This window comes from Perognathus longimembris, chromosome 14, assembly GCF_023159225.1.
Source record: "Perognathus longimembris pacificus isolate PPM17 chromosome 14, ASM2315922v1, whole genome shotgun sequence".
Taxonomy (NCBI): domain Eukaryota; kingdom Metazoa; phylum Chordata; class Mammalia; order Rodentia; family Heteromyidae; genus Perognathus; species Perognathus longimembris.
This window is the reverse complement of record NC_063174.1, coordinates 32,177,785-32,204,727: the sequence shown is the minus strand read 5'-3', so window position 1 is coordinate 32,204,727 and position 26,943 is coordinate 32,177,785. Positions and strand designations below refer to the sequence as shown.

The window sequence follows — 26,943 nt, the reverse complement described above, 5'->3', positions numbered from 1 at the left end:
GCTCCGCTCCCCATCTGTCCGGAGGCCGGGGGGGGGGGGGGGCGTGGGAGGGCGGGCGTGGAGAGGAAGCCGGGGGGGGGGCGGCAGCCGCGTCAGGTGTTTGCTCTGCGTTCCCGCGCGCGCCTCCCAGTCACTTCCCCCACTGCACCCAGCCTCTGCTGGAGCTGGAGCCGCCCGGCGCCTGTGCCCCGGGACCCGCGAGCGTCCACGCGAGCCGCCCGCCGGGGCTCGGGACCCCGGTAGGAGAGAAGCTGAGATGTGATCCCACCGATCCCCCTTCGCCCTGCTTTTGGCGCTCGTCTCCCCCTGGTTCCACCGGGTCCCCATTGGACAGCGGGAATCCCCGGGAGCGAGGAGCCGCGGCCACCAGGTGCACGAACTCCCCAAGAGAGAAGTTGGGGAGCAGCTGCGACCTAGCTGCGTGAGAGCGACGGGTGGGCTTGGAGCCCCGGCGAGGGGAGGCGCCTCCCTCTGGTACTCAAAGGAGCGGGAGACCGGGAGGTGCAGATCGCTCTTTCTCGGCCCCGGCCCCGGGGCGCGGGGTCGGGGGTGTGGGGTGTGTGGGGAGATGCTGAGCCCACGCCCAGGCGCCCGGCGTCGCGGCAGCATCTCCTCCACCAGCGTCTCCACCAGCAGCACCTCCAGCAGCCCCAGCATCAGCACCGGCGGGACGGCCACGGCGCCCGCGGGGGCGGCGCAGGCGCACTGTGCCCGGCGGAGCCTGCAGTTGCCGAGCCCCGTGTGCCGCACCGCCACTGTCTGGGCAGCGGCGGCCGGGGGAGCGCTACTACCATGAACTGCCTGGTCCTCCTCCCCAGAGCTGCTCATCCGGGTCGGGCTGGAGACACCGTCAGGGGACCCCGCCGCCGCCGCCGCGCCCCCTCTTCTTTCGGCCCCCTCTCCTCCAGCACCTTCTTCTTCTCCACCTCCTCCTCCGCTCCCTCCACCTCCTCTTCCTGCTTCCCCCCCTCCCCCGCCGCGGATCCTGGCCGCCGCTCTCCAGACCCAGGATGCCGGGGGGCAAGAGAGGGCTGGTGGCACCGCAGAACACGTTTTTGGAGAACATCGTCAGGCGCTCCAGTGGTAAGGAGAGTTGCGGTGCACAACACCCCCGGCCCGCCCCCGGGCGCCCTCATCCCACCACTCTCCCCAAGGGGCGAGGGGGCGCAGGCCGCCTCCCGGGCGGCCTCGGGGGGCCGCGTGGCCCAGGGTGGGGGGCGGGAGGAGGAGGAGGAGCAAAGTTAGTTGAATTTCCTTCCCGTGAGCCTCCCCCTCCCACCCACCTGTCCAGAGCCCAGACAAGGAGCTAGCGGGGGACCGGAGGGGAGGGGGTAGGAAGGAGTGGAACCTTGGGGATAGATTTGAATTTGGCTTTGATGAGCAATCTTTCCTGGTTCATTCCCTCACGTTAATATATATTATTAAATGTATTATATATCATTAAATAAACTATATATATATTTATTTATTTCCCCAAGTAGGCTGCAGGTACTGACCAAATTCTTAGAGCTAATCCCAGCAGAGGGTTTCCTTTAAGTTGAGAGTGGTGGCTAATTAGATTTTAGTCGTTTTAATTTTTTAAAGGGTTTTTTGTCTCCGTTTTAGAGATCAAGCAGTAGGAATGGAACCCAACTAAAGGACAGGGTCAGTGCTTGGGAAATCCCTGGGGTCAAATTTGTGGGTGAAGTTTCTTCTTCTTTTCATTTTTCTCACGGTGCATTGGTCCCTATGATCTATTTCATTTGGCTTAAACAGCAGACACATGGAAGGGAGGGAGGAACGACTGGGCTTTTTAATGCAACTGGAGGAAGCATTCAGAAATGTTGTTCTGGTTTGCTCTTAAAACTAAGGTTTTAAAGTGTCTTGAAGAATACCATCCATTTAGACACTCATCAACTACAATGCATTTTGGGTGGGAGTGGTTATATATTTCACACATGGGGCTGTACATAAACTTTTCATTTTACTGAAATCTCCAACTGTTGGAAGTTCTTTTACATAATGTTAACTTCATGAGCAAGTTTAAAGTTTTTTTTTTTTTTCTTCAGTGGCCTTTCATTTTATCCAGAGGCCCTTTGCCTGGAGAGTTAGGAGAAGGACAATTCTGTACATGGAGGATAGTGAACCTTAGAACAAAGCAGTGGAAATACTCAGGGCTGTCCACTAAGCCCTTGTTTATTCAGTCATCCATTGAAACAATAGTTATGTTGGTGCTTAACACCACATACACAGTGTAGGTCCTTTGGGTGAAATGTGACTCAGACATTTCCCTAGTTTTTAGGAAGGTGCCTTCGTGGACAACACAGGGGCACACTCAAGTGATAATAAATCAAACGAAAGAAGTTAATAGATTGGATCATACTGATTCTTAGCTTATCTCCTCTAAAACTAGACTTGCAAGTGTTTCCTCTGGTTTTAGGACTGTGTGAATTTGAATATCCCCAAGTATGTTCTCTGAATTTTCAGTGTGTCATTTGGTTTTAACTTGAGGTCTGTGACTTATTTCTTGTACTTGGGTCAATGCCTGACACTGTGCAAACCTAAAGTAGTAATGGTATGTTTAGATTGAAACAAAAAAACACCACACAAACATAGCTAACAGCCCCAGCCTACTAGTTCTTTTAATATTCGTAATGCTTTCAGCCATCCTAGTGTGAATTCATTTTCAATTTTATGATAACATAAACTGTACATTTATCATGGTAGGCAGTTTCTAGATTCCTATATGACCTTGTATAAATATTAGACATAGCTCTAAAATCCAAAGATGTATTACTATTCTAGCAAGGAGTTGTTGAAATCTGATGGTTATTGGACTCAGCTATCTAAGATATGCTAGTATGATCCCAGCTCTCTGATCTTTGTGGATCAGTTCTACTATGTGTATTTTGGTCTGGGAGAAGACTTTTCAGAGAAGGCCGGAGAACAGGAAATGCACAAGCTCTCTTGTCTCTACTCAGGGAAGAGAAAGCTTACCAGTATAGTATCTTGCATTGTAATCTGCTCACACAGATTGGAATGATGAACCATTCTTTAAAATAGGTTTTGTTTCAGATATAGCGTGAAATTAACATTGGTGTGGCCCAAGATTAGCTGCTTCTGTGTCCTCCATTTTAAATCTAACATCTGACTTAATGAGTGCTTGATCTTTTTACACATTGTGTTCCTAATTGCTTCATTGGTTTAGTGTGTCTTTCCATGGAGGACACCGCGTGAGTGAAAATTTATCTCTGTTGACAATTAAAAATTCCACCTCTCATCCCCTATGGCTAACTTTGAATACCATCATTAAAAACCCCAGAGCTTTGTTTCAATGTATGGGCATGCCTATGTGTGGCAAGTACTGAATGGTCTCAGTACTTCTCTCCTAGCAAGTACTTCAGAACTTAGAATTACAATGTGCCATTGGTCAGCACATTCATGTGGAAGTATCCCACAGTTGTCTTTTCTATTTGACTTGGCAGAGAAATTGAATAATTCATCCAGAGAGATTATTGAATTGAAATTAACAAAGAAAATTCCCTTCAGGATTCTCATAGAGAGATCAAGTTTGTCATAGTGAGCATCTCATTACTCACTAACTTAGCACTAGAAGTGTTGGCCAAGCTTTAATGGGAAATGAAAGTCAAGGAGCTAGCACTCCCAATTTGATTCAAAATTGAAAAAAAAACATGGGCTTTCAATTGCTTATTGACATGTACCCCATGAAAGGCTTTGCTTTTTGATAAAACATCATTTTATTCTTTTGAAGTTTGATCCTGTAGCAGAGTCAAACAGAAGTACATATAGACAGGCACGGAGGAGATGAAAACCTGTTAGTACACAGACAGACATCCTAAATACAGACAGACACAGAGGAAATAAAAGAGCAAGAAAGAGATGTAGAAGTAGGGAAAAAAATCCCCTGGAAATCAGTGGTGGGGGAGAGAACGAGAAAGAGGAGGGAAGAAGAAGGGAGAGGAGGGGAGTGAAGGGGAGGGAAGGGGAGAAGAAGAGAGAGGGGAGAGAGGAGAGGTGAAGAAAGGAGAAAGAGAGGAGGTATGAAAGGGATAGGAAAAGAAAACAGCAAGCATTTATTTTTGTCCATGGGTAGCTAACCTGAAATCTCCACCAGTTATAAATCAATCCGAGAAGTTTTTGATGATGCAAAATGAAGGATCAATAAGTGTGGCAAATTTGAATACAGCGTTTAGACCAAAGGATTTCCTAATAAAATTTCAAACTCCTTAACTGCATTTTCTCTGAATATCAGTCCTCTATTCTGTGCTTTAAAAATGGCAACTATAGCTGACTTACTGGTTGGTTTGCACCACTTGAGATTTGATGTTTACTTTCTTATGTAGTTGACTGCTATGGGCAAGCATTGTGAGTTGTTCTTGGTGCTTTAGTCTGTAAAATAAAATAATAAGGCCACGGAGTGGAGAAGATTGGACGGGGACACACACACACACACACACACACACACAAACACACACACACACACACATACACACACACACAGTAGCCAAATCTCAAAACTAGGAGGAATAGGGAATTTTTCCTTTTTACTTTTACAATGAGATAGTTGTTTCAATCATTTTCAGACAAATTAGGAGTACAATAAATCTTAACCTGTAATTTTTAGTAAATAGGATATATTAAGACTTGTAAAGGCAGTAGGGATGTTTAGATACATTTTTAAGATATGTATATTTTAATTTTGATTGACACATAGTAATTGTACATGTGCATGGGGTACAGAGTGACACTGTAATACATGCATGCAATATAAAATGTCAGATCACAGTAAATGGTGGCATGTCTGTTACATTGGACATTTATTACTTTATTTTATTTTAATTTTTGGGCTGGGACTTGGGCTTAAACTCAGGGCCTGGATTTTGTCCCTTAGCTGTTTTGTTCAAAGCCACAGCTCTACTTCTGATCTTTTGCTGAGGTGAGAGTCTCATAGACCTTTCTGCATGGACTGGCTTCAAATGGTGATCCTCAAATCTCAGCCTCCCGAGTACCTAGGATTATAGGTGTGAGCTACAGGCACCTGGCCATTTATCACTTGTTTTTATTGGAAGTATTCAAAGCCCTCTCTAGTATTTTGAAGTATTAGGTTAATTGTTGTCAGCAGCAGTAAAGTTTAGGAAAAATCTGTAGCAAGTTGCATTAAAATAAGTTAGGAAGGGAAGGTGGGTTCATTATGTCTGCACAGGACCCCAACCCTAAATGCTTATTGACTAAGTCATTGTTTAGATGTTATCCGGTTAGCCTTATTGAAATTTTAATTGTGTTAAAAACAATTTACATTTATACTATGAGGGGTTTTCATTGTGTTATTTCTACATATATACAAAGTGTACTGTGAACAAATTCACCCCTTCGCCAGAGTTCCATTCCTCCTTTCCCTTAAGAGAGAGGCAGAAGTGATTACTTTGGATGACAGTAATCCAGGTTGTCATTTTGAAAAAGTATAGCTACCCATTGATACTTTTTATTAGATATTAATTATTGCTTGTTTCTTAAGCCTTGTGAAATATTACATGTATTTTTCTGCTTTTATGAAAAATCTAGTAGTATTTTTCTCTTTTTTTTCTTTATTGTCAAAGTGAAGTACAGAGGGGTTACAGTTTCATATGTAAGGCAGTGAGTACATTTCTTATCCAACTTATTACCTCCTCCCTCATTTTTTCCGCCCGCCTCCCCGCTACCCCTTAGTATTTTTGTCTTGGAAGGAAAAAAGGCTCAGGAATGAAGACAACAGAGGAGGTAGTATTTTATAATCTACCCAGCTTCAAAGAGGTGTAACTCAATATTCTCAGTCTTTCTCCTTTCTTCCTTGCTTCTTTTCCTCCTCCCTCCCCACTTCCCTCCTCTGTCCTCCCTCCCTCTCTGTGTCTTTCTCTGTGATAGCTGGGTTGCACAGACATTTTAATATAATTTACTCAGCCATCTTTTATTTGTAGAAAAATCCAAAATTATTTTCATGGTAGAATTGATGTTTATAAAAGATGGAGTTCTTAAAATGAAATCTACAGGAGAGGAAACAGAGAAAAAGTGAAGTAAAAAAAATCCAAACAAACGACAGTAACTTTAACTATCATCCAATTTCAAAGAAATAGTGGAAAGCATACAATTTTTTCTCTTACAAATTTTGTTTCTCTTGAAAGGTTTTCTGTAACATCTAAGGACACTATTCAGGAAATCTTGATAAAACCATATACTGTTCTTGAAGCATTTGCATACCCAGGTCTTATAATATGCCATTTCGAATTTCTAAAATATCCAAGAGGTTGGAATTATATTGACTACTTCCTAAATAACAGGGATGAACAACCCGGAGGGCTGTCTCTCTTGCCTCGGGCCCACACTGCATTATGTAACAGAGGCAGCGCTTTGCTGGCTAGAGGGCTGCCTACCCCTGGACACCAATGTCTCCACCAGCGTCTTTTGCTTGGTTGCAGAGTAGGTTGTATAAGAGATCCATTTACTCATCCTTTAACCAGCCTACCAAAACAACTATTCCAACCACTGTTTTTGCATGGGCAAGAGTAATAATGATTATTTTAATTGGTAATGACTGAGTAGATTTCTGTGAAGAAAGCTGTTAGTTTAGTCAATGTTTATCTTGTACTTTCATTGTGATTAGCAGCTGTTTTCCTAGCTTGGAGGGGCAAGGCTTCCTCACTTTCTCCAGCGTGAGACCAGGCAGAGGTTGTGTTGTTTCTTCACGTTCTGTCTATGGTTAACATTTACCACAAGGGGTCACTATAGGTTCTGCCACAAGTAGCCAACATAGTTTCTTTTTTCTCCCATCCACATCCCCAATCTTACTGTGGGCGTGGGCTGAGGTGGTCCATGGAAGAAAAATATCTAAAACATAAGACATACAGGAATGTTTAATGAAGGTATTTATTTAATTAAAAATTTTAACTTATGTTGACCAACATTTTATGACTGAATGAATATGGTATTAATAAAGTAGCGATTTATTGTGCAATACTAATTGCACATTTAATATTCACATTTATAATACAGTTTATAAAATATACTTCAGAACACTTCTTTAGCAGATAATATTTTATTGTAATATATAACTTCAGTCTTCTGGCTATGTATATGAAATGTACAATACTCCAGAAACATGCCATGAACATAATGCTTCATGTTTTCTGTTTCAGCAGAATTTTTCTTTAATTATCTTTATATATACTTTCCATTAAACTTCTGAGGTAGAATCAGATCATGACACTGCTTTAATTTTATTGAAAGAAGGTTTATAGATTTATATGCACTTCTGTAGCACGTTAGGTGATTCTAGTTTGGTGCTATGTAAATTTTAAAAATTAAAAAAAAAGGTAAAACAAATTATTACTAAAGTTCTCCAAATTATTAAACATCCAAAGGCATATGGTTAGGGAGTCTACTGCTTTTAAGAAGCTTTGTTTCCTGGATTATTCTATTTGGGTTGGAAACCGTATATTGAAACATTCTTGAAATGTCCCATACATAAGTAGTTTTGGTGGAAAAAATGAAGACATATCATAGTATACTTTAATGACTAAAAGAGATACATCACGAGATCAAGTAATCATGAACACCATGCCCCAAACCAATAGCATTTATTGTGGAAACTGAGGTCAAAGGGTGTTCTATTATTGAAGTGTTCTAAGACATAGACATTTATAAAGCACGGTCCATTTCCAATAAATAAATAGAACTAAAAATTTTAAGCATGTTCTACTAAATATTTTAGCTTGACAATAGTAAGTATGATTTTTCCCATTTAATAATGGACAGAATAATTATTTAAACAATCTTATTTTATTTGTTATTTTGTGTCAGTCCTGGGGCTTGAACTCTGGGCCTGGGCATTGTCCCTGAGTTTTTTTTGCTCAAGGGCAAGCGCTCTAATACTTGAGTCACAGTGCCATTTCCAGCTTTTTTGAGTAGTTTATTGGAGATAAGAGTCTCACTGAGTTTCCTACCTAGGATGGCTTTGAATCATGATCCTCAGATCTCAGCTTCCTGAATAGCTAGGATTACAGATGTGATCCACCAGTGCCTGGCAAGTAATCTTATTTTAAGTCAGGCACTGGTAGCACATGTATGTATGCTATTCTAGCTAGTCAGGAGACTGAGGATCATAGTTTGAAGACAGAAAAAGTCTATAAGATGCTCATCTCCAATTAATCATCAAAATGCTAGGAGTGGAAGTATGGCTCTAGTAGTAGAGCTTTGAGTAAAAAAGCTAAGGGACAGTACCCAGACCCTGAGTTCAAGTCCCAATACACCCCCCCCTCACCCCAGGTTTCTTAATTTATACAGCATATGTCATTATTGCACAGGCTATGTCCTTAAAGATATTTGAGCAAGTGAAGCCAGTGATAATTACTGTCATATAAGTCAGTGTGTATTTCAGACAATAGCATTTGGCTCAATGTAGTTATTATTATATAGTAAAGTGAAATATTTGTATAGTGTAATTAGTTGCTTTGTGATCCATTAAGTTTTCACATGGAAAACAGAATAGGTAAAAACTTTACAAAGGAAGAATGATTGGAACACTCTGTAAAATTTAACTGAAAATAGTTTCCTTTTTATTTTTGGGATCTAGTGCAATTAGAGAAATATAAACTATTAAGTATGAAGTCTAGTGGACTTTGAGTGAGAAATGATTTGAGATCTGAGCTGAGATAAATAATCATAAATTTCTAGATATAATGACATAACTAGGAAGCCATGAGAATTTTGGTATAGGAACCACGCCTTGAAGATTGGGTCATACTTTACCAGCACTTTTAGACCTTCAGCTGTACAAAGCAATAGTATTGTTAAGTATAGCTGAATAAATGACTTTAGTTTTCCTTGTCCCCTAAAGTAATGATGTTCATAATTGATCTTTCCCAAATAATGTTCACTAAATCCATTAGATAAGGTCGTATAGGTAATTACATACTTTAAAATCAATGTGTATATGTGAAAACAGAAATCATAGGCCCAAAGCAAATCATAGGTGCTCATGAAGGTTGTCACTTTTGTCTCCTATTCCAACTTGAGGCACCACTGTGTTATTGTCTTCCATTTTAGTTTTAATCTCCAAGGGCTCAATCACTAGACTGTCTTATAGGAAAGAGCTGTTATACACCTTTAGATTCTAATTAAATTATTTTTTAACAGCTTTGCAGTTAAGAGTTATTGATGGTGAATTTTTATCTGTGGGAATCAATCCTTGCCTCCTTAAGCATCTTCTGAGAGTTTTGCTGGAGGTCACAGCAGGCTGGCCTCAGATTGCCAAATTTAACTAAAAATTGATTAACACACTTGGATTGTGGGGAAAGGTTAGCTTTTGTGCTGATCTTTTTGGTAAGGCTTTTTTTTCCCCCTTTAATTTAACGGGAAATTAAAGCACAGTGACTTTATTTTTGTATATTTATAGCATTGTAAGAATTGAGGCATCTTACAAGGAGGGCTACATAGAATAGCACAACTCTAACTTCTTTGTTGGACATGTACTCTCTTCTAGTTAATTATTCATTGATGCATCAAAATCTTATTGAGTGTCTACTATGTGCTAGGCAGTGATCAAGTACTGATGTTGAATAATAGATGCAGTAACATGTTTCTTTTTTTTTTTCTCTGAGTGCATGTTGAGGGAGACCTATGTTAGAAGCCCCTTGTGATTTACTTAGCTTACTATCCTTAGAATCCTTATGTGTTAAATAAGTCATAATGGTACCTAGCATATGTGGGTAGAGTGAGGATAAAATGAGGTAATTTGTACAGAGTGGAGTGTCTTGTATGTAATGCTGTTTGTTATTTTATCCTTGATTTGTTTAAATCTTTGAATGTGCCATCTGATACCTTGAACTTTGAGTTTCCATTTTGTTTCATATCTCTTTGCAACAAATTTCTTGTGTGTGGTGCACGTGCACACACTTGCGTGCTAGTACTGTGACTTGAACTCAGAGCTTGGGGGGAGGGGCTGTCCTTTAGCTTTTTTGCTCGAAGTTGGCACTCTGCCACTTGAGCCATATCTCTACTTCTGACTTTTTGGTGGCTAAGTGGAGATAAGAGTCTCCCCCATGGACTTTCCTATCTGGGATGGCTTTAAGCCTCAATGATCAAATCTCAGCCTCTTGATTTACAACTAATCTCAGTCAAGTGAACATTCTTATAAATCTGAAGGCCTTTTCTTTGTATATTTATGCATTTGCAGTATTGAAGAATATTTGGTACCCTCTCCCCACACAGGTTTCTCTGCTCAGCTTCATCCTTTATTTTTAATAAGGTCTTCAGTTTGATTTCGAAACCATTTTATTAAAATAAATTAGTTATACAATAAAGGGTTTCATTAATAGTAACAATATGCATATAAGGTACTTTGATCAAATTCACATAATCTCTATTACTTTTCTAACTCCTCTCCCTCTTATCCCTCCTTTTAAAAACAGTTCTTTAAAATAAGAAAAATTGTGTCTACTAGAAGCATCCAGAATGTCAACAAAACAGCTGTAACATTTTTTCTCTTTTTGCAATTACAGAGTGGTATTCAGTTAACAGAACAACAATTATTCTGTATAGGCTATGTCAGACAACTGAATATGAAAACCCCATCAACCTCATATATAACTAACGTGCTGTGCACCAACAAGAAGCTGCTTTGAATTTCCATGTCAATTTACAACCCCCATTCTATACCAGGCAAGGTTAGTAGCTGTTGAAAATACTGCCAGTACAGGGCTATCTCAACACAGTCGGTAATGTGTTAATTATTCACAGAAAGACACTATACAGTTTCAGAAGAAATCTCACACAGCTTTACATTTCAATATTTTTTTTTCTTGGGAGTGACTTGTGTATGGGGGGATGGGGTGTTAAATATAGACAAGTAAAAACCTATGTGAGAACCAACTTATTCATTACCATCATCATCACTATTATCAGCATCTTCCTCCTCTTGCTTCTATTTCTTGCTCTTTTCAGCCTTCACAGCCCCCTTTTTTGCTGCATCAGGTTTTCCTTTAGCTCAGTAGGCAGCAGTACCATTTTTGTGTTTTTCCTTTATCTTCTTCTCATAAGGCTGCTTGTCATTTGCAGTGGTGTCATTCCACATCTCTTCCAATTGTTGTTTCTTTTTGCAACATCACTGATAGACAAGCCAGGATGGTCCCCTTTGCTTTTAGGGCGATACTCAGAGCAGAGCAAGAAGGCCGAAGGAGGCCTCGAGTACATTGTGATCCTGAACTCCTTTCATTTCGCTTTCATAACGAGCCTTGTTTCTCTTGGCCATGTCTTCAGGTTTCTCTTTCTCTTTAGCAGACATAGTCTTCCCCTTCTCTGAGCACTCCTTAGACAACCCTGAGAAGGGAACAGAACCATCTGGGTGCTTCATCTTGTGTTCCCTATCTTGTGCTCCTCCTGGCAAGTTTGCGTGAAGAATGCACATGATGACATTTTCCTACTCAGCTTCTTAGGATCTTTGTCCATGTGTATGTAGTTTTTCCTCTGTAAAGCACAGAATCACTCTATGCCTCTCTGCCTTTCCCCTCCCTCTTGCCTGCCTCTCCCCTCCCCCTTTCCTGTCTCTTCCCTCTGCCTTGCCCCCATGCTGTCTGTGGAGCTCAATGTCCTGCGTTGGCTGTGTTGAAATAATTTTTCTTTAAAAAACAGTTCATTGTGTTATTTTCATATGTGAATCAATAATATTCACCCCCTATTACCCTCTCCTTTCCCTACCCCTATCCATTGGCTCCCCTCCTCCCATAGACACCCCACTTAAAACTTGTTCATATTATTATTGTTCTTTTAGGTATAGATTTTACAAAATGTGGCATTTGTCTTTCTTAGCTTGGCTTATCTCACTTAACATAATGTTCAATTCTATCCATTTTCATACAGATGATGTAATTTTTCCTTCCTTCTTTCCTGTCTTTCATTCCTTTGATGATGATTATTCCTCCTCCTCCTCCTCCTCCTCCACTTATTCCTCTTCATTTTCCTCTTCCTCCTACTTCTCCTCCTCTTCCTCCTTCTCCTCCTCCTCTTGTCATCTGAAACTCAAGTTTATTTATGTTTGGCCTGAAATATATTGATTTTCTTCAGTACTTTCTTGTATGTGTTAGGCATTACCAATATGTTTCAGTGTAATAGGCTCATCTTTGATTTCCCACTCAATATTTCTTTAGGTTTACTTCCCAACCAGAGCATCAATCTTTAGAAGTAAAAATGTTGCCACAAGTTTCTTTTCTTTTATATCTTCTAAAAGCACTTGCACAGAACAAACCATCCATGTACATTCACTATATTGACCCAGGGCATGGAATGTATCCCAAACTTACCTCATATTCACCCAGTGTTTATAAGTATCATAGACCAAAGAAGGAACAACAGGAGTCGCCTCATTAGTTGAGCTCAGAAACAAAGATAAACAAAGAGAGATTTCCCCCCTTTTAACCTGAAGAAAGTGAACTATTAAGTAATTGGCACTTTCCTAAGTCATCATCTGAGCTCAAAGCATTTGGAAGTCAGGCCACAGCAGATCACACCCATAGTCCTAGCTGCTCAGGAGGCTGAGATCTGAGGAGCACAGTTTGCAGTTAGCTTGGGCTGGAAAGTCTGTAAGACTCTTATCTTCAATTAACTACCAAAAAGCTGAAAGTTGATCTGTAGTTTAAGTGGTAGAGGACCAAAAAGCCAAGGAAGAGCCCAAGGCCCTGAGTCAAGCCCCTAGTAGATGTATGCATACATGCATGCTCACATGTGCATGGGTACGAGCACACGTACACACGCAAATTGGGGTTCACTTTATCAAGCTTTTACTAATTTGAAGAATCAGAACCAGCAAACAACTAACTTTTGTCCACCTCCTCTCCCTTCGAACATGAACCTGCTGGTACTTGGAACAACAGGAGCAGTCATCTTGTCTACCTCAGCACCTGCCAGTTTTTTGTGACATCACAGAAGAAAGCAAAATCTTCGCTGTCTTCTTGCAACTTGTCCCAGTGGTGACTGGAGTAGGAGGAAAAAAAAAAATTGTAGAACTGGATTCTTCCTTGAACAAGTACTTCCTATATAGTGGAAACTTAAAAAAAATAGGACAAAGCTTTAGAAGATTAATTGGATTGTAATTTATTCAGAAAAAAACTCTTGTGTTTCTACCGTGTGTTCAGGTTAACAGCTTTGATTGAAGTTGTTCATTAGTTTTCCTGCCATTAGTGCCTAATTGCCTTAAAAAGTTAACTTCAAAGAGAAGATACAAACCCTTCAGAAACGATACGAGTTGTTTGTAAAAATATTTGCTTATTTGTGCATTAAGTAACTTTCCCACCTGCATAAACACATCTTGTACATCAAGATTATATAACTAGCATATAGCTAAAGGCTTTAGGGCATACGTGTGTGTGTGTGTATGTGTGTGTGCATGTGTGTGTGTGTGCATGCACATGTGCACACATGCACGCCAGTCCTGGGCTCAAACTCAGGTCCTGGATACTCTCCCTGAGCTTTTGTGCTCAAGGCCAGTGCTCTTATCAGTTTGAGCCACAGCACCACTTTCAACTTATTGGTAGTTAATTGCTGATAAAAGTCTTAGAATTTTCCTGCCTGAACTGGCTATGAACTGTGATCCTCAGGTCTTAGCCTCCTGAGTAGCTAGGATTACAGGCATGAGCCACTGGTCTCCAGCTGACTTTCAGTATTTGAGGGCATTTCATTGTCATCCAGTGCGGGAAAATGTCATATGTACGTAGAGGCAAGTGTTGTAAGTCTGTCTCATACAGATCATTGCAGCAGTTATATTTTAATCTGATGATTCTGACCAAGACTTTTTAGAAATCAATCTTCTCTTTCTATTGAAAGTAGAAACTGAATTGTCTGTTTATTTTGGGGGGAGGAAATTTTTCATTGCTTCTACCATGAGATTTTTTCAGGAGCAGCTGTGAAAGGGTCTCATACATTCTTATTCACTCTGGCTGCATGGGAAAATGATGAAGTTAATGCCATCAAAGAAACACAGAGACTTAAAAACCGTACCTTTGATCTTGAAGGAGATGAAAAGTGGAGGCATATTTTTATCTTTGATGACAGCTGAACAAGTTTGAATAAATTATCAGATATTTTTTGCATATTTCTAACTCCTACAGAGATGGTCTGCTTCATGTTGCAATATTATTATATAATTATTAGTCTTGTGGAAGGTACAACATGCGTGTGTCTGTCTGTATTCTTGCAATAGTGCTGTAGAATTGGTAGATAAAGGTGTATTTTAAAAGGACGTGAAAAAACTAGCCTTTTATTCTGTTAGTGACATAAAAATGGGCAGGACACGATTAGAGTCCAGTGTTGTGCATGTGGACGTGGCATATTAAAGCAAACAAACGGCTTTTGTTTAGCCATCTATATCGAAGTTTTATTTAGCAAACAAAATGTGTGATATAGGCTTCAAGGATTGTCCTGTTCCATTATATGAAGTTTAAATAAAATCTGTCAATACCACTTACCTAGAAGACAAGTGAAATAAATCTATGTAGATTCCACAATTTAAATTTTTTCAGGTGCTTTTTGAAATACCAGGAAATATGCTTGGAAACATTTATTTATTTATTTGACAGTATTGTCAGTTCTTTGAAGAAATACACCTAGTTTAGTCATTATCTGCCTGCAGTCTGTGCAGTGTGTGTGTGTGTGTGTGTGTGTGTGTGTGTGTGTGTGTGTGTGTGTGTGTGTTCTGGTGTTTGAGCCTTGGGCCTGTGCTATTGCTTGGCTTTTTCACTGAGGACTGCCACAGTGCTATTTCAGCCACATCTCCACTTCTGGCTTTTTGTTGGTGAACTGGAGTTTCATAAATTCTTCTTTCTGGGCTGATTTTGAACCTTAATCCTTAGATCTCAGCCTCCTGAGTAGCTACTTATCTTCAATCATGACGGCACCTAAGCACTCACTTAAAATTGTTTATCGATGGTTTGTTTTTAAGTGGGAACTCTGAATTGTTATTTGATGTGGTCACTCAGCAAACAGTGGTAGATGGAACAGTCTGATGGGCCCCTAACCTTATGGATGTCAAAGTCTAGTAGGGGAGCCAGGTGCTCAACACACCCACAGGGAGTATATACTTAGGAATAGTGGCAGGCATTCTGAAGGAAGAGTATGGAGTGCTGCTATCATGTGTAACGGGGAATCATTTTGATTAGAAGATCATGGCCTCTCTAAGGAAGTGCTGAGAAATGGACACCTAGCATCAGAAGTAAGTGGGAAGAAGCACATTTTGGGCAAAGAGAAAACGTGAATAGTTCTAAGGTGAGTGAATGGCTCTGGTTGTGAAGTTAAAGGCCAGTGCCTCTGGATTATATAGACAACAGGAGGAAGAAGAGAGAGTTAAGGGAAGTACTTCTTTAGAGCAGTGTACAAAGCTGGCAACTGGTTGCTGGTTGAAGGATTGGTGTGAGAAAGAATGAAAGCAGGGGAGGTAAGATGAGTGCAGTAGTCTTAACCAGAAATGACAGTGGCTTGGCAGGGAGAGTAGCAGTGGTGATAAGAGAGAAATGGATGCATCTGATGTGTTCCGTGGGTGGGGTGATTAGGATTTAGTGATGCATTGAATGGCATGAATGAGGAGGTGTGAAGGGTGGCTCCAGAGTTTCAGTGAATGTAGAGAGGGTTTCCTTGAGTTGGGGAAGCCTGGAGGATGGCCACACTGGAGTAAAGCTCTGAAGATGGATGACCTGTATCATCACTTGGTCATTGAGCTTTCTTCTGCCTTTCCAGTTTTTCTTCAAAGCTTCTTTTGAAGAGAAGAACACAGCTAATGGGACATGAGCTCCATTTAGCTAGGTACAGATAATTTCTGGGTTCTGTCTACGAAGTTCAGGAAAGAGCTGACACAGGCCAGGTAATTAGCATAGGCAGTCTTGTTTGTCTTGTGTAGTAGAGATACACAACTTCAGATTTTAATAAGACTAATTTAGATAGGAAACAATGTGAACACTGCTAAAAAGCTAAAAGTCTAAAGGAAACTTAACTTTCTTCCTCCCTTTTCCTCCCTTCAACACTGGAGTTTGAACTCAGGGACTAGGTGCTTTTCATTAGCTTTTTAAACTCAAGGCTGGGACTCTACCATTTGAGCCCCTGCTCTACTTCTGGTTTTATGGTGGTTAATTGGAGATAAAAGTCTCATGGACTTGCTTGCTCTGGCTGGCTTCAACCCATGATCCTCAGATCTCAGCCTCTTGAGTAGTTAGGATTACAGGCATGAGGCACTGGGTACCTGGCCTAATCTAACTTTATAGTGAATGGCAATGATCATTTTTGGAAAGGCTTATCCAAACAATCCCCTTTACAAAACCCACTTAAGGTTTTAGTGTCTTGGCCACTAATTTTTAGAGGGCGAGTTATTTAGCTCTTCTGCATCAGTAAATTGTGGAGCTGGGGGCTGTGCAGACTGGTGATTATGGACACTCATACTTGGCCCTTCCTCTGTGATGGCAGACAGTAGATAGAAGCAGCTCTGCACTGGGTTTCTGGATTCCTGCCTCCACTTTGCCTCTGCTGGAGGAACTCTGTTATGGGGCTTCAGGGTTTCAGAGATGATGTCTGGGGTGTGTGTGTGTGTGTGTTTTCAGAGTTAGGATGAAATGCACACTGAATGTAGTTGGCTTTCCTTGGGGAGCTGCCCTAGACCTTGGTAAAACTGTAAACTCTAGTGAATGTGTTTTCTTTTTGAGAAGTCATGTTCCATCCCACCTTCACTCCATGTCTTCTTTGTTTCTCAGTATTGGAGAACTTTTGAGTTGACTTAACACTTATTAAAATACCTGCAAATTCCTGTGAATGCTCTGAAATACTTCCCTGGAGGGTAATTTGCATAAACAGGCTGAGAGGAAGAAAGAACCAAGGCTAAAGCCCTTCTCAAATGCTCTACCATTGTTTTATTTCTACACATCTCTTAAAACTGTATAGACATACATGTCTCTTAAAAATTATATGGATAGGCCTGGGAATGTTAGCGGTAGAGTGCTTGCCTAGCATGCATGAAGCCCTGAGTTCGATTCCTTAGTACCACATAAGCCAGAAGTGGCTCTGTGGCTCAAGTGGCAGAGTGCTAGCCTTGAGCAAAAAGAAGCCAGAGACAGTGCTCAGGCCCTGAGTTCAAGCCCCAGGACTGGCAAATATACATATTCATATAGCAATTTTTACTGAGGTCAAGCAAATATATCTCCTTTATATAGGATTCTTTTTTTTTTTTTTTTACTTTGTGCTAAGACCTAAAATCTCGGTGATTTTCAGTGTACAATACAAAACCAGATGGGTGCTGGCAGCTCACACCTGTAATGCTAGCTACTCAGGAGGCTGAGATCTGAGAATCACAGTTCAAAGCCAGCCTGGATAGAAAAATTTGTGAGACTCATTTCCAATTAATCATCCAGCAGCTAGAAATAGAGTTGTGTTTCAAGTGGTAGTACACTAGCCTTGAGTGAAAAAGCTAAGGAACAGTGCTCATGCCTAGTAGCCATTAAAAGCTCCAGTACACACACATGCACGCACATACACAACAACATACATGAATTCACATAAAACAGTATTACTAATTATAGTCCTTTTGCTGACTCATCCTATATAATTGTACTCTTTGTACCTTTTGACCTCCTTTTCCCCTATTTTCTTTTTTGTGCCAATCCTGAGGATTGAACTAAGGGCCTGGCTCCTAGCATTCACTTTGCTCAAGGCTGTCACTCTATCACTTGAACCACGGTAGCACTTCTGGCATTTGTTTTGGGAGGTAGCTAACTGAAGACAAGAGTTATGCAGACTTTCCTGCCCAGGCTGGTTTGAAACCACAATCCTCAGCTCTCAGCTTTTTGAGTAAGCTAGGATTACAGATGAGCCACTAGTGCCTTGTGTTTGGCCTATTTCTTTTTGTACATTTCTCCTCCTTGTGTTCATTGCTAATATCCCAGAATTTTTCTACTCAAGAAGAGTATAGTTGGCTATAAAGACAATATAATATATAGAAACAGCCCAGATGCCCTACAGTAGATGAGTGGACCCCCAAAAATGTGATACCTATATACAGTGCCATTAGAAAGAATACTATTATGTCATTTATAGGGAAATGGATGGACCTAGAACAAATTATGTTAAGAGAGGTAAGCCAAGTTCAGAGACACAAATGGTGCATATTTTCTCTTATTATGGGGAAGCTAGATCTGAAATACACTGGGACTTGATAAATAATACAGGACTCCAGGCATTCATACACAGTGAGACTAAAGGAGGACATTCTTAGGGGAGGAACATGAAAACACAATTCCTCTGTGCCTCTGTTCATATAAAATAATGTTTATTAAAATGAACTCCAGGAAATAGAAACAAGAGTGTTTTTTTCTTGCTGTTTTTGTTTTCTTATCATTTTTCTTGTTTGTTCATTTATCTGTCTTTAGGAAAGTAAGTGGGGGGGGCACCTAAATGGAGGGAACAAAGGGTTAACAAAAAAGATAATACAATAAAACTCCAAACTGGTCTAGTTATGTTGGAGCAGCTCAGACAAAGAAAAGAATGAGACAGCCTGAGTGGTTTTAAGTTGTTTTTGTTTATTGACTGAGATTAGTGTTCTTACAGAAATTTCTTTCAGGCAAGATTATTGCTCTCCACTCTTCAGGAGTAGGATTAATATGGAATAGTATTAGCCCCAATGTAGTTCTCTTCCCACTGTCTGTAAAGAAGAGGGGCCTCCTCACATTAAGACGAAACTGAAAAATGAGAAATCTTAACAGCAGTTCAGAAATACAGTGCCATGGGACAGAAAGATTCAGAAAGACTGGCCTTCCTCCTACCGGATGCCTTTCTGCTACATCCACAGCCTCTGAGTCCTTGAACTTGCCTAGTCTGCTTTTAACTTGGAGAAGAAAAGGAAGTTAAAGGTACCCTAGTGATGGATGCATTCTCACACTGGGACTGAAGAGGCTGGTCAAAATACAGTTTCTGATTCAGCAGGTTTGTGTGGGTCCCAGTTCCCAGGGGGCTGCTGTTCATGCTTTGGGTAGCAGGGGACTAGATCTGAGTATCCCCAAGCTTGGCTGGGCATGAACACACTGACCTCTGGGCCTGTCTTTTGTATTCTACCCCAAGGGAGTAAGTTCGTGCCCTTTGCATTAGAATTTCTGCATCTCTGTTTTGGAAAATCATGACAAGATTCTGTCGCAGCTGCCAGAAGTGAGGAATGGCTGCCCTAGATTATTGCTTCTCTACCAAGGCTGCACATTAGACACTCCCGCCCCCGACCTACCCAGAAGGTTAAAAAAATAAATAATGCTTGAGACCCACTCCAGACCAATGAAAACAGAATCTTTGGGATGTGTGGTTTGGGATGAGTAATTCCTACGCCCCCTCCAATCTTCTTGAATCAAATGTACAGTCAAGATTGAGAAGCGTTCCTGAGGACCCCTGGGGAGGCCATTAAAACTTAGTTATTTGTGGGGGTCACAACTGGCATTTGAACTCAGGCCTTTGTGCTTGCTAGGCAGAGACACATCCATGTGGTCCATGCTTTGAACCCTGCTTTCTCTGGTTGTTTTGAGGGTCTTTCTTTCTGTCCAGACTGAAATCCTCCTGTTTACATTTTCTCTTGTAGCAGGATGACAGGCACACACCACCATGTCTAATTTTTTCAGTTGATTTGACAGGGATTTCTCTCTCTCTCTCTCTCTCTCTCTCTCTCTCTCTCTCTGTGTGTGTGTGTGTGTGTGTGTGTGTGTGTGTATGTACTGGGGTTTGAACTCAGGGCTCCACATTTGCTAGCCCTGGCCTTTTCTGTTAAGATGAAGTCTTGGGAATGTTGTTTTTGCTCTGGCTGGCTTTGCCTTTAACCATGATCCTCTTGATCTCTGCCTCCTGAGTACTAGGCTTATAATGTGAGTCACCAGAGCTTGCTTTGATTTTATTTTCAATTGTTAAATCATAATTGTATATATTTATGGGGCTCAATATGATATTCAGCTGTGTGTTTGCATTGTGAAAGGACAGAATAGGCTAAATTAGTACATTCAGCACCTGAAATATTGTCATTTCTTTGTGGTAAGAACATCTATAGTTATTATAGAACATCAGAACTTATTCCTTCCACCTTACAGCGACTTCATATCCATTGGCAGTGTCTCCTCTTGTCCCATCTCTTATTTTCCCAGCCCCTGGCAACCACCATTCCACTCTCCATTTCTGGGTGGTCCTCCTTTTTCTGTCTGTCTCTGTCTTTCTCTCACTCTGGATTTGAAAACATGGCATACATACATATATATATATATATGCCACATTAAAAATTATTTAATTTTTTCAAGTGTCTCTAGGAAACTATTTTGAATCAAGTCTTTGTAATTTGATTTTTAACCTTTTAACACTTGAGGAAAAATGACTTATTTTATTTCAGATTCATCTCTTAGTGGATATTGATGGTTATGTGAGAGTTATTAATGGTGTTTTGTTATTGTTGTTTGTTTGTGTTTTCCTGGTCCTGGGGCTTGAACTCAGGCTCTGAGTGATGTCTCCGAGCTTCTTTTGCTTTGGGCTAGCTCTCTAAAGCTCACTTGAGCCACAGCTCTACTTCTGGCTTTTTTTGTAAGTTAGTGGAGATAAGGGTCTTACAGACTTTCCTGCCTGGGCTAGTTGTGAACTGTGATCCTCAGGTCTCAGCCTTCTGAGTAGCTAAGAACCAGGCTCTTATCATAGTTTGTATAATAGTCTTATAATGGTCTTTTAAACCCAAGTTTCTTGTAGAAATCCAGCCAAGAATCTGCTGATATGTAGATTGGTAGTTTCCTTCTGGTGGGGATATTTCCCTGACTCTTAGGTACTTCCTATAAGACCATACTGTATATCTGTGCTCTTTGGAGACAAATATGCTTATAAATATCAAGGACTGGAGCAATTGAACATCAGGGTGGTTTAATCTTCTAGGATTCACAACTCCATGTATGTGAGAACCAACCAGAACCAGTGTTCCTGTCAGTTTGGTTAATGAGGGTGGTGATGACACTGATTATTCTGGGCAATTTCCTTAATTGCTTCATGCTTAGAAACTTCTGGACTGTCTCACATTCTAGATGTTCTATTCATCTGTTTTTTTTTTTCTTCAGAGAAGTTGTTTCTCTGTAATCAGATTGCTTTTCCCCATCCTGTTTTAAAGCTAAAGGAAATTAAAAATTTCTGAGGAGCAATTTTGATTAATCTGCTATCATGTTTTTAATATTTATTAATAATATTAGATTTCTCATTTGTTGAAACAAGATGTGTATAACTGCAGGGTTGTGAGTATTGCATATAAACAGGCAGATTTATAAAAGAAGCAAGTGGATACTTTCATATGTGGCAATTTCCTAATAATTTAGCCTTATTAAAAAGTCCAATTTCTAATTCAAAAAGTCTAATTCCTAATTTTTCATCATTTAAAAAATTTTATACCTTAGCTCTCTGTGATAAAAAATTTTGGTTTGTAGGCTAAACAATTAAAAGTTTGTTTTTTCCCTAGGTCCTTTGTGTGTGTGTGTACACTTACACCCTGAATATTACAGGGTAATGTAATCAATAATCTTGTTAGTATTTCATATTCTTTAAGGACTTTTTGTTTCAATAGTTACTTTATAAAGATTATTCTCCTATTATTCATTATTCAGTTTCCACAACTATCCAATGTGTACTAGCTATTACTGTCATTCATACTTTTTGAGGATACCAACAGTCTAACAAAAACTCCCCAACTGCTCCTCTAGGTAATATTGCAAAGAGATTCAATTGCCGAGAGAAATATTTGGGATAGAACCTTTTGTGGTTGTTTGTTTGTTTTGACCACTTTATCAGTTGATTACTTCTCATATTATCACTGGCTAATTAACTCAGCTCTGGTTTTATAAAACATTTAGAAATGATGGAAGCAGTTCTGATATTTGCCTTGCACGAGGCCTTTGGGTATGTTATTCAAGTGTGGTCATTCAGGCCTTCCTGTAGGGAATGGGAGCGCTCAGTCCCATTCCTTCATTTAGATGGGCTACATACTATACTTAAGCCCAATGATAAATAGAAAACCTATTCCTGCACTTTTTTTCTTTTAAGTTGGTTTTTTAAGAATTCTGCGTTGTAGTTAGGCTTATACCTGTAATCCTAGCTACTCAGGAGGCTGAGATCTGAGGATTGTATTTTGAAGCAAGCCTGGTCCATGAGACTCTCACCTCTATTAAGCACCAAAAAGCCAGATGTGGAGCTGTGGTTCAAGTGGTAGAGTGTTTGTCTTGAGCAGAAAAGTTCAGAGACAGCACCCAGGCCCTTTCAAGCTCCAGGACAAGCATGTGTGCATGCACGTCCAAGTACACACACACACACACACACACACACACACACACACACACACACACCTCTGAGTTACTAGGTCTGATTGAATATGTGAGCAGATACTATATGAATACATGTATATATTATGATAATAGGTAATAGATAATATAGTTTTCTGGGTAATTTAGCATATTTATAACTTTAAGCATTTATTACCATATAATATAAATATAATGGATATAAAAGGAAATCATAGCTCCAATTCCTATAGCCACATTAATTTTACTTGTTTTTAAAATTTATATACAACGAGTACACATAATGTGCATACTTTAGTTTCTGGCTTCTTTCAGTTACCAAAATATTTTGAGGACTTATCTCTAATTTTATTTTGCATGTCTTAGAAGTTTGTTCCATTTCCGAGCTGAGCAATACTCCTCATTTGAATCTAACACAATTTTAAATCTCCCCTCTCAGTGGACATTTGCACTGCTTGACTCTGTGAATAAATCTGGCGTGGACATTTTTTTTTTCTCTAAGTCTTTTTGTTAACATATGTTTTCATTTTCCTTGAAGAAATATTAGGGGTGGAATTTCTGGGTCATAGATGAATGTTTAACTTTTCAAGAAACTGTATTTCAAAGTGACCATGCCACTTTGTAGTCTCAATGGAATTTTATAGAAAGATCCGGCTGCCCCTGATTCTCACCCACTGCTGGCTTGTGGAACTATTCTAGCGATAGAGTGGTGCTGTGTCATTTTACTTTGAGCTTGTACTTTCCTGTTGATGGTTGGAAACATTGTATGTTATGGTTATTGGTGGCTGCATGTCTTATTTACTAAAATGCTGATTCAATTATTTTTCTTATTTCATGAATTGGGTGGCTTGATCTTTCTTAGAAATTTTTTTTTTCTTATTTATTGTCAAAGTGAAGTACAGAGAGGTTACAGTTTCATACGTTAGGCATTATGTTTTCTGGATGGGAATTCTCAGATTGCTGGATTATGAACATTTTCTTCCAAGTTGCAGGTTTCTGTTTTATTTTCTTGACAGTATCCTTAAATAAGGAGTTGATTTTTATTTTCATGATGCCTAATTTAACAATGCTTTTTTGAAAATGATGTATTCTATATGAGCTTTAATTAAGAAAGTTTGTCTTTCTCAAGATTACCAGGAGATTTCCTAGGAGGAGCTATCTTCCAGGAGTTTTATCATTCTTTCTTCTGTTTTTAAGACCATGGTCTTTGGCACATGAGCCTCAAAAGATATTTCTGTTTAAACCTAGTTCATGGGTGCCTTGTCTAATATGTCTATTTTTTAAAATATATATATATTTTTTGTTTTTATTTTCTGTGTACTTTAACTGTATCCTCATGCCTTCTAAAGACTATTGCTCCTGCATTGTGCTTTACTATCTATTCTGCTAATTTGTATTTGGTTGTTACACATTATTATTATTATTAATAATATTATTATTATTGCCAGTCCTGGGGCTTGAACTCAGGGTCTGGGTGCTGTCCCTGAACCTTTTTGTGCTCAAGGCTAGTGTTCTACCACTTGAGCCACAGTGCCACTTCTGGCTTTTTCTGAGTAGTTTGTTGGAGATAAGAGTCTCACAGGGACTCTCCTGCCTGGCCTGGCTGTGAATGATGTTCAGATCTCAGTCTCCTGAGTAGCTAGGATTATAGGTGTGAGCCACTGAAGCCCCACAGCACATGCTTTTTTAAATGGTTAATTTAATGAGAGCAGAATATGTTTTACTCATCCTTATTCTATCCCATTGTTGGATCTAGAACAACATTCTTTATGTAGTATCTACCACTTAGTAAATGCTGATTTGTGTGGATGTTTTTATGAAGTCCAATTTTGAGTCAGGATTTAAAGTATGCTACTTATGAATAGAAATTGCCTTCTATTTCTAATAGCAGTCTACCCTCAAAGTCAGTCCAAAGAGGACTCATGTTTTAATACATGTTTTGTGGCACAATATTTCTTGGAATTTTTATTCTTTAAAATATTTATTTTAAATACTTTCTCATCTTAAACCTGGTCACCAGTAGCTCACACCAGTAATCCTACCTACCCAAGAGGCTGAGGTCTGAGGATTGCAATTCAAAGCCAGTCCAGGCAGGAAAGTCCATGAGACTCTTTTTTTTTTTTGCCAGTCCTGGGCCTTGGACTCAGGGCCTGAGCACTGTCCCTGGCTTCTTTTTGCTCAAGGCTAGGACTCTGCCACTTGAGTCACAGCACCACTTCTGGCCATTTTCTGTATATGTGGTGCTGGGGAATCGAACCCAGGGCTTCATGTATACAAGGCAAGTGCTCTTGCCACTAGGCTATATCCCCAGCCCATGAGACTCTTATCTCCAGTTAACTGCCACAAAACCAGGAAGTAGAGCTGTGGCTCAAGTAATAGAGTCTCAGCCTTGAACACAAAAGCTCAGGGGACAGTGCCTTGGCCCAGGACTGGCACAAAAGAAAATTTCTCATTTTAATATTTTAGTAATATTTTGTGTTATTTTCATTTTTTCACGTGATATACAAAACTGCTTAAGTTAAGGACTAAAACTTAGATTTTTCAATCAAGTTGATAGCAAAATATTATTATCATTATTATTTTCAGTACTGGTGTTTACACTTGCAGTTTTGCCTAACACTTAAACTATATCCCAGTCTGATACTTTTTTTTGTATTAAATTTTATGCTTAAAGCAAAACTACTTTTCAATGTAAATCAGAACAGGGATGTCTTTTACATAGAATATTGACAACTTCAAATTCTATAATTTAAGTGGTAGAAAAATAATACCTTTGAATAATTTCATTTAAAATATTCAAAGTATTAAAGAGAAGTTCTTTTCAAGATCAGCCTAATGTACACAGAATTTTTCTTACCACATTAAAGTTATTTTAATAGATTTATTTTGGGGGGTAGTTATCTAATTTGCCTATTATAAGTTCATTATCTTCAATTTGTAGAAAGGTTACGATAGTTCTACTTTTAATCAGTTATTTGAATTTTAGTTTTAATTATTATAGTCATTACAGTATTTAATACCATACATTCTTTTTGCAACATAGGTACTCGAATGCAATGAGGGGTTATAAGAGGGTTTCTCTTGAATGGAATTTTTAGTGTTCATTGCCATTCTCGCTGACCGTGCTGAATTGATGACTTTAATTTCAACTGATTTTATTTCTTGCATCATAACAAACCATAATTATGTTTGCTCACCCTCTTGCGTTTGCCGTTTTGATTACTGGAAAGAAGCACATTATGGAGTGAAGTTAAATAACTGCTGTTTTTTCTTTCTGTCCTAGAATCGAGTTTCTTGCTGGGAAATGCCCAGATTGTGGATTGGCCTGTAGTGTACAGTAATGACGGATTTTGTAAACTCTCTGGGTATCACCGAGCTGATGTCATGCAGAAAAGCAGCACATGCAGGTGGGTGCCAGAACAACCCGGGATCCTTTCTAAAATGGATCAGAATTCTGAAAGTGACTGAAAGGTGTATGTCTGCCTAGACTCACCTGTGACATCCATCAAGATTCAGGCCTTGAATGTTGAGATTCTATCGTGTGTGTGTGTGTGTGTGTGTGTGTGTGTGTGTGTGTGTGTGTGTGTGTGTGTGTCTCCATGTCCTTCTTGGGGCTTGAACTCAAGATCTGGGCACTGTCTTTTAGTTTTTTCACTCAAGGCTGGCACTCTGCCACTTGAACTATGCCTTCACTTCCAGCTTTTTGCTGGTTAGAGGTAAGTGTCTTATCAACTTTCCTGCCTGGGATGGCTTTGAACTGTGATCCTTACATCTCAGTCCCCTGAGTAGCTAGGCTTATTTATAGGTGTGAGCTGCCATGCCTGGATCAGAGATAGTATTTTTTTTTTCCAGTCCTGGGCCTTGAACTCAGGGCCTGAGCACTGTCCCTGGCTTCCTTTTGCTCAAGGCTAGCACTCTGCCACTTGAGCCAAAGCGCCACTTCTGGCCGTTTTCTGTATATGTGGTGCTGGGGAATTGAACCCAGGGCTTCATGTATATGGGGCAAGCACTCTTGCCACTAGGCCATATCCCCAGCCCCCAGAGATAGTATTTTAAAGGTGATGGTATTCTGAACAGAAACAATTGTCCCTTGCCTGCACAAAATGCCAAGTGTATTTGGCTAATCTGAGGACCACAGCCAGCTTAAGATCTACATAGAATGATGAAGTATAGTGTGTGACAAATGAGAAAATCATATCTGAGCTCTGGCAATAAGCTGTTCTTGGAGACATGATTTGTGTTAATGTCCCTGATTTTAAACGTATTCCTTCCTCCCTTTTCAATTAAACTATGCCCGTTATAGGTTTACTGCAGTGTTATTTAGAAGAATGAAGACTTAAAAATAATCAACATGTCTACTTGTAGGAGATCTGTTAAAATGTACTACGGCTGCCAGGTGCTGGTGGCTCATGCCTGTAATCCTAGCCATCCAGAAGGCTGAAATCTGAGTGAGGATCACAATTCAAAGCCATCTTCTACAGGAAAGTTCATGAGGCTCTTATTTTCAATCAATTAAGCACCAGAAAAGCCAGAAGTGGAGTTATGTCTTATGTGATAGAGTACAAGCCTTGAGCATAACAGCTCAGGGACCCAGGCCCTGAGT

The 26,943-nt window shown here is 39.9% G+C and overlaps 1 protein-coding gene across 1 annotated transcript in view; it reads left to right on the top strand.

Annotated features, from left to right (window-relative positions):
* Positions 1-627: 627 nt before the first annotated feature.
* The window catches only part of Kcnh5 (potassium voltage-gated channel subfamily H member 5), a 282,922-nt gene continuing 256,606 nt past the window's right edge, over positions 628-26,943 (top strand). The window contains exons 1-2 of the mRNA XM_048362527.1: positions 628-1,083; positions 25,624-25,747. Of these exons, the coding sequence (XP_048218484.1) occupies positions 1,011-1,083; positions 25,624-25,747 (197 nt within the window). The 5' untranslated portion in view covers positions 628-1,010. The remainder of the gene's footprint in view (positions 1,084-25,623; positions 25,748-26,943) is intronic.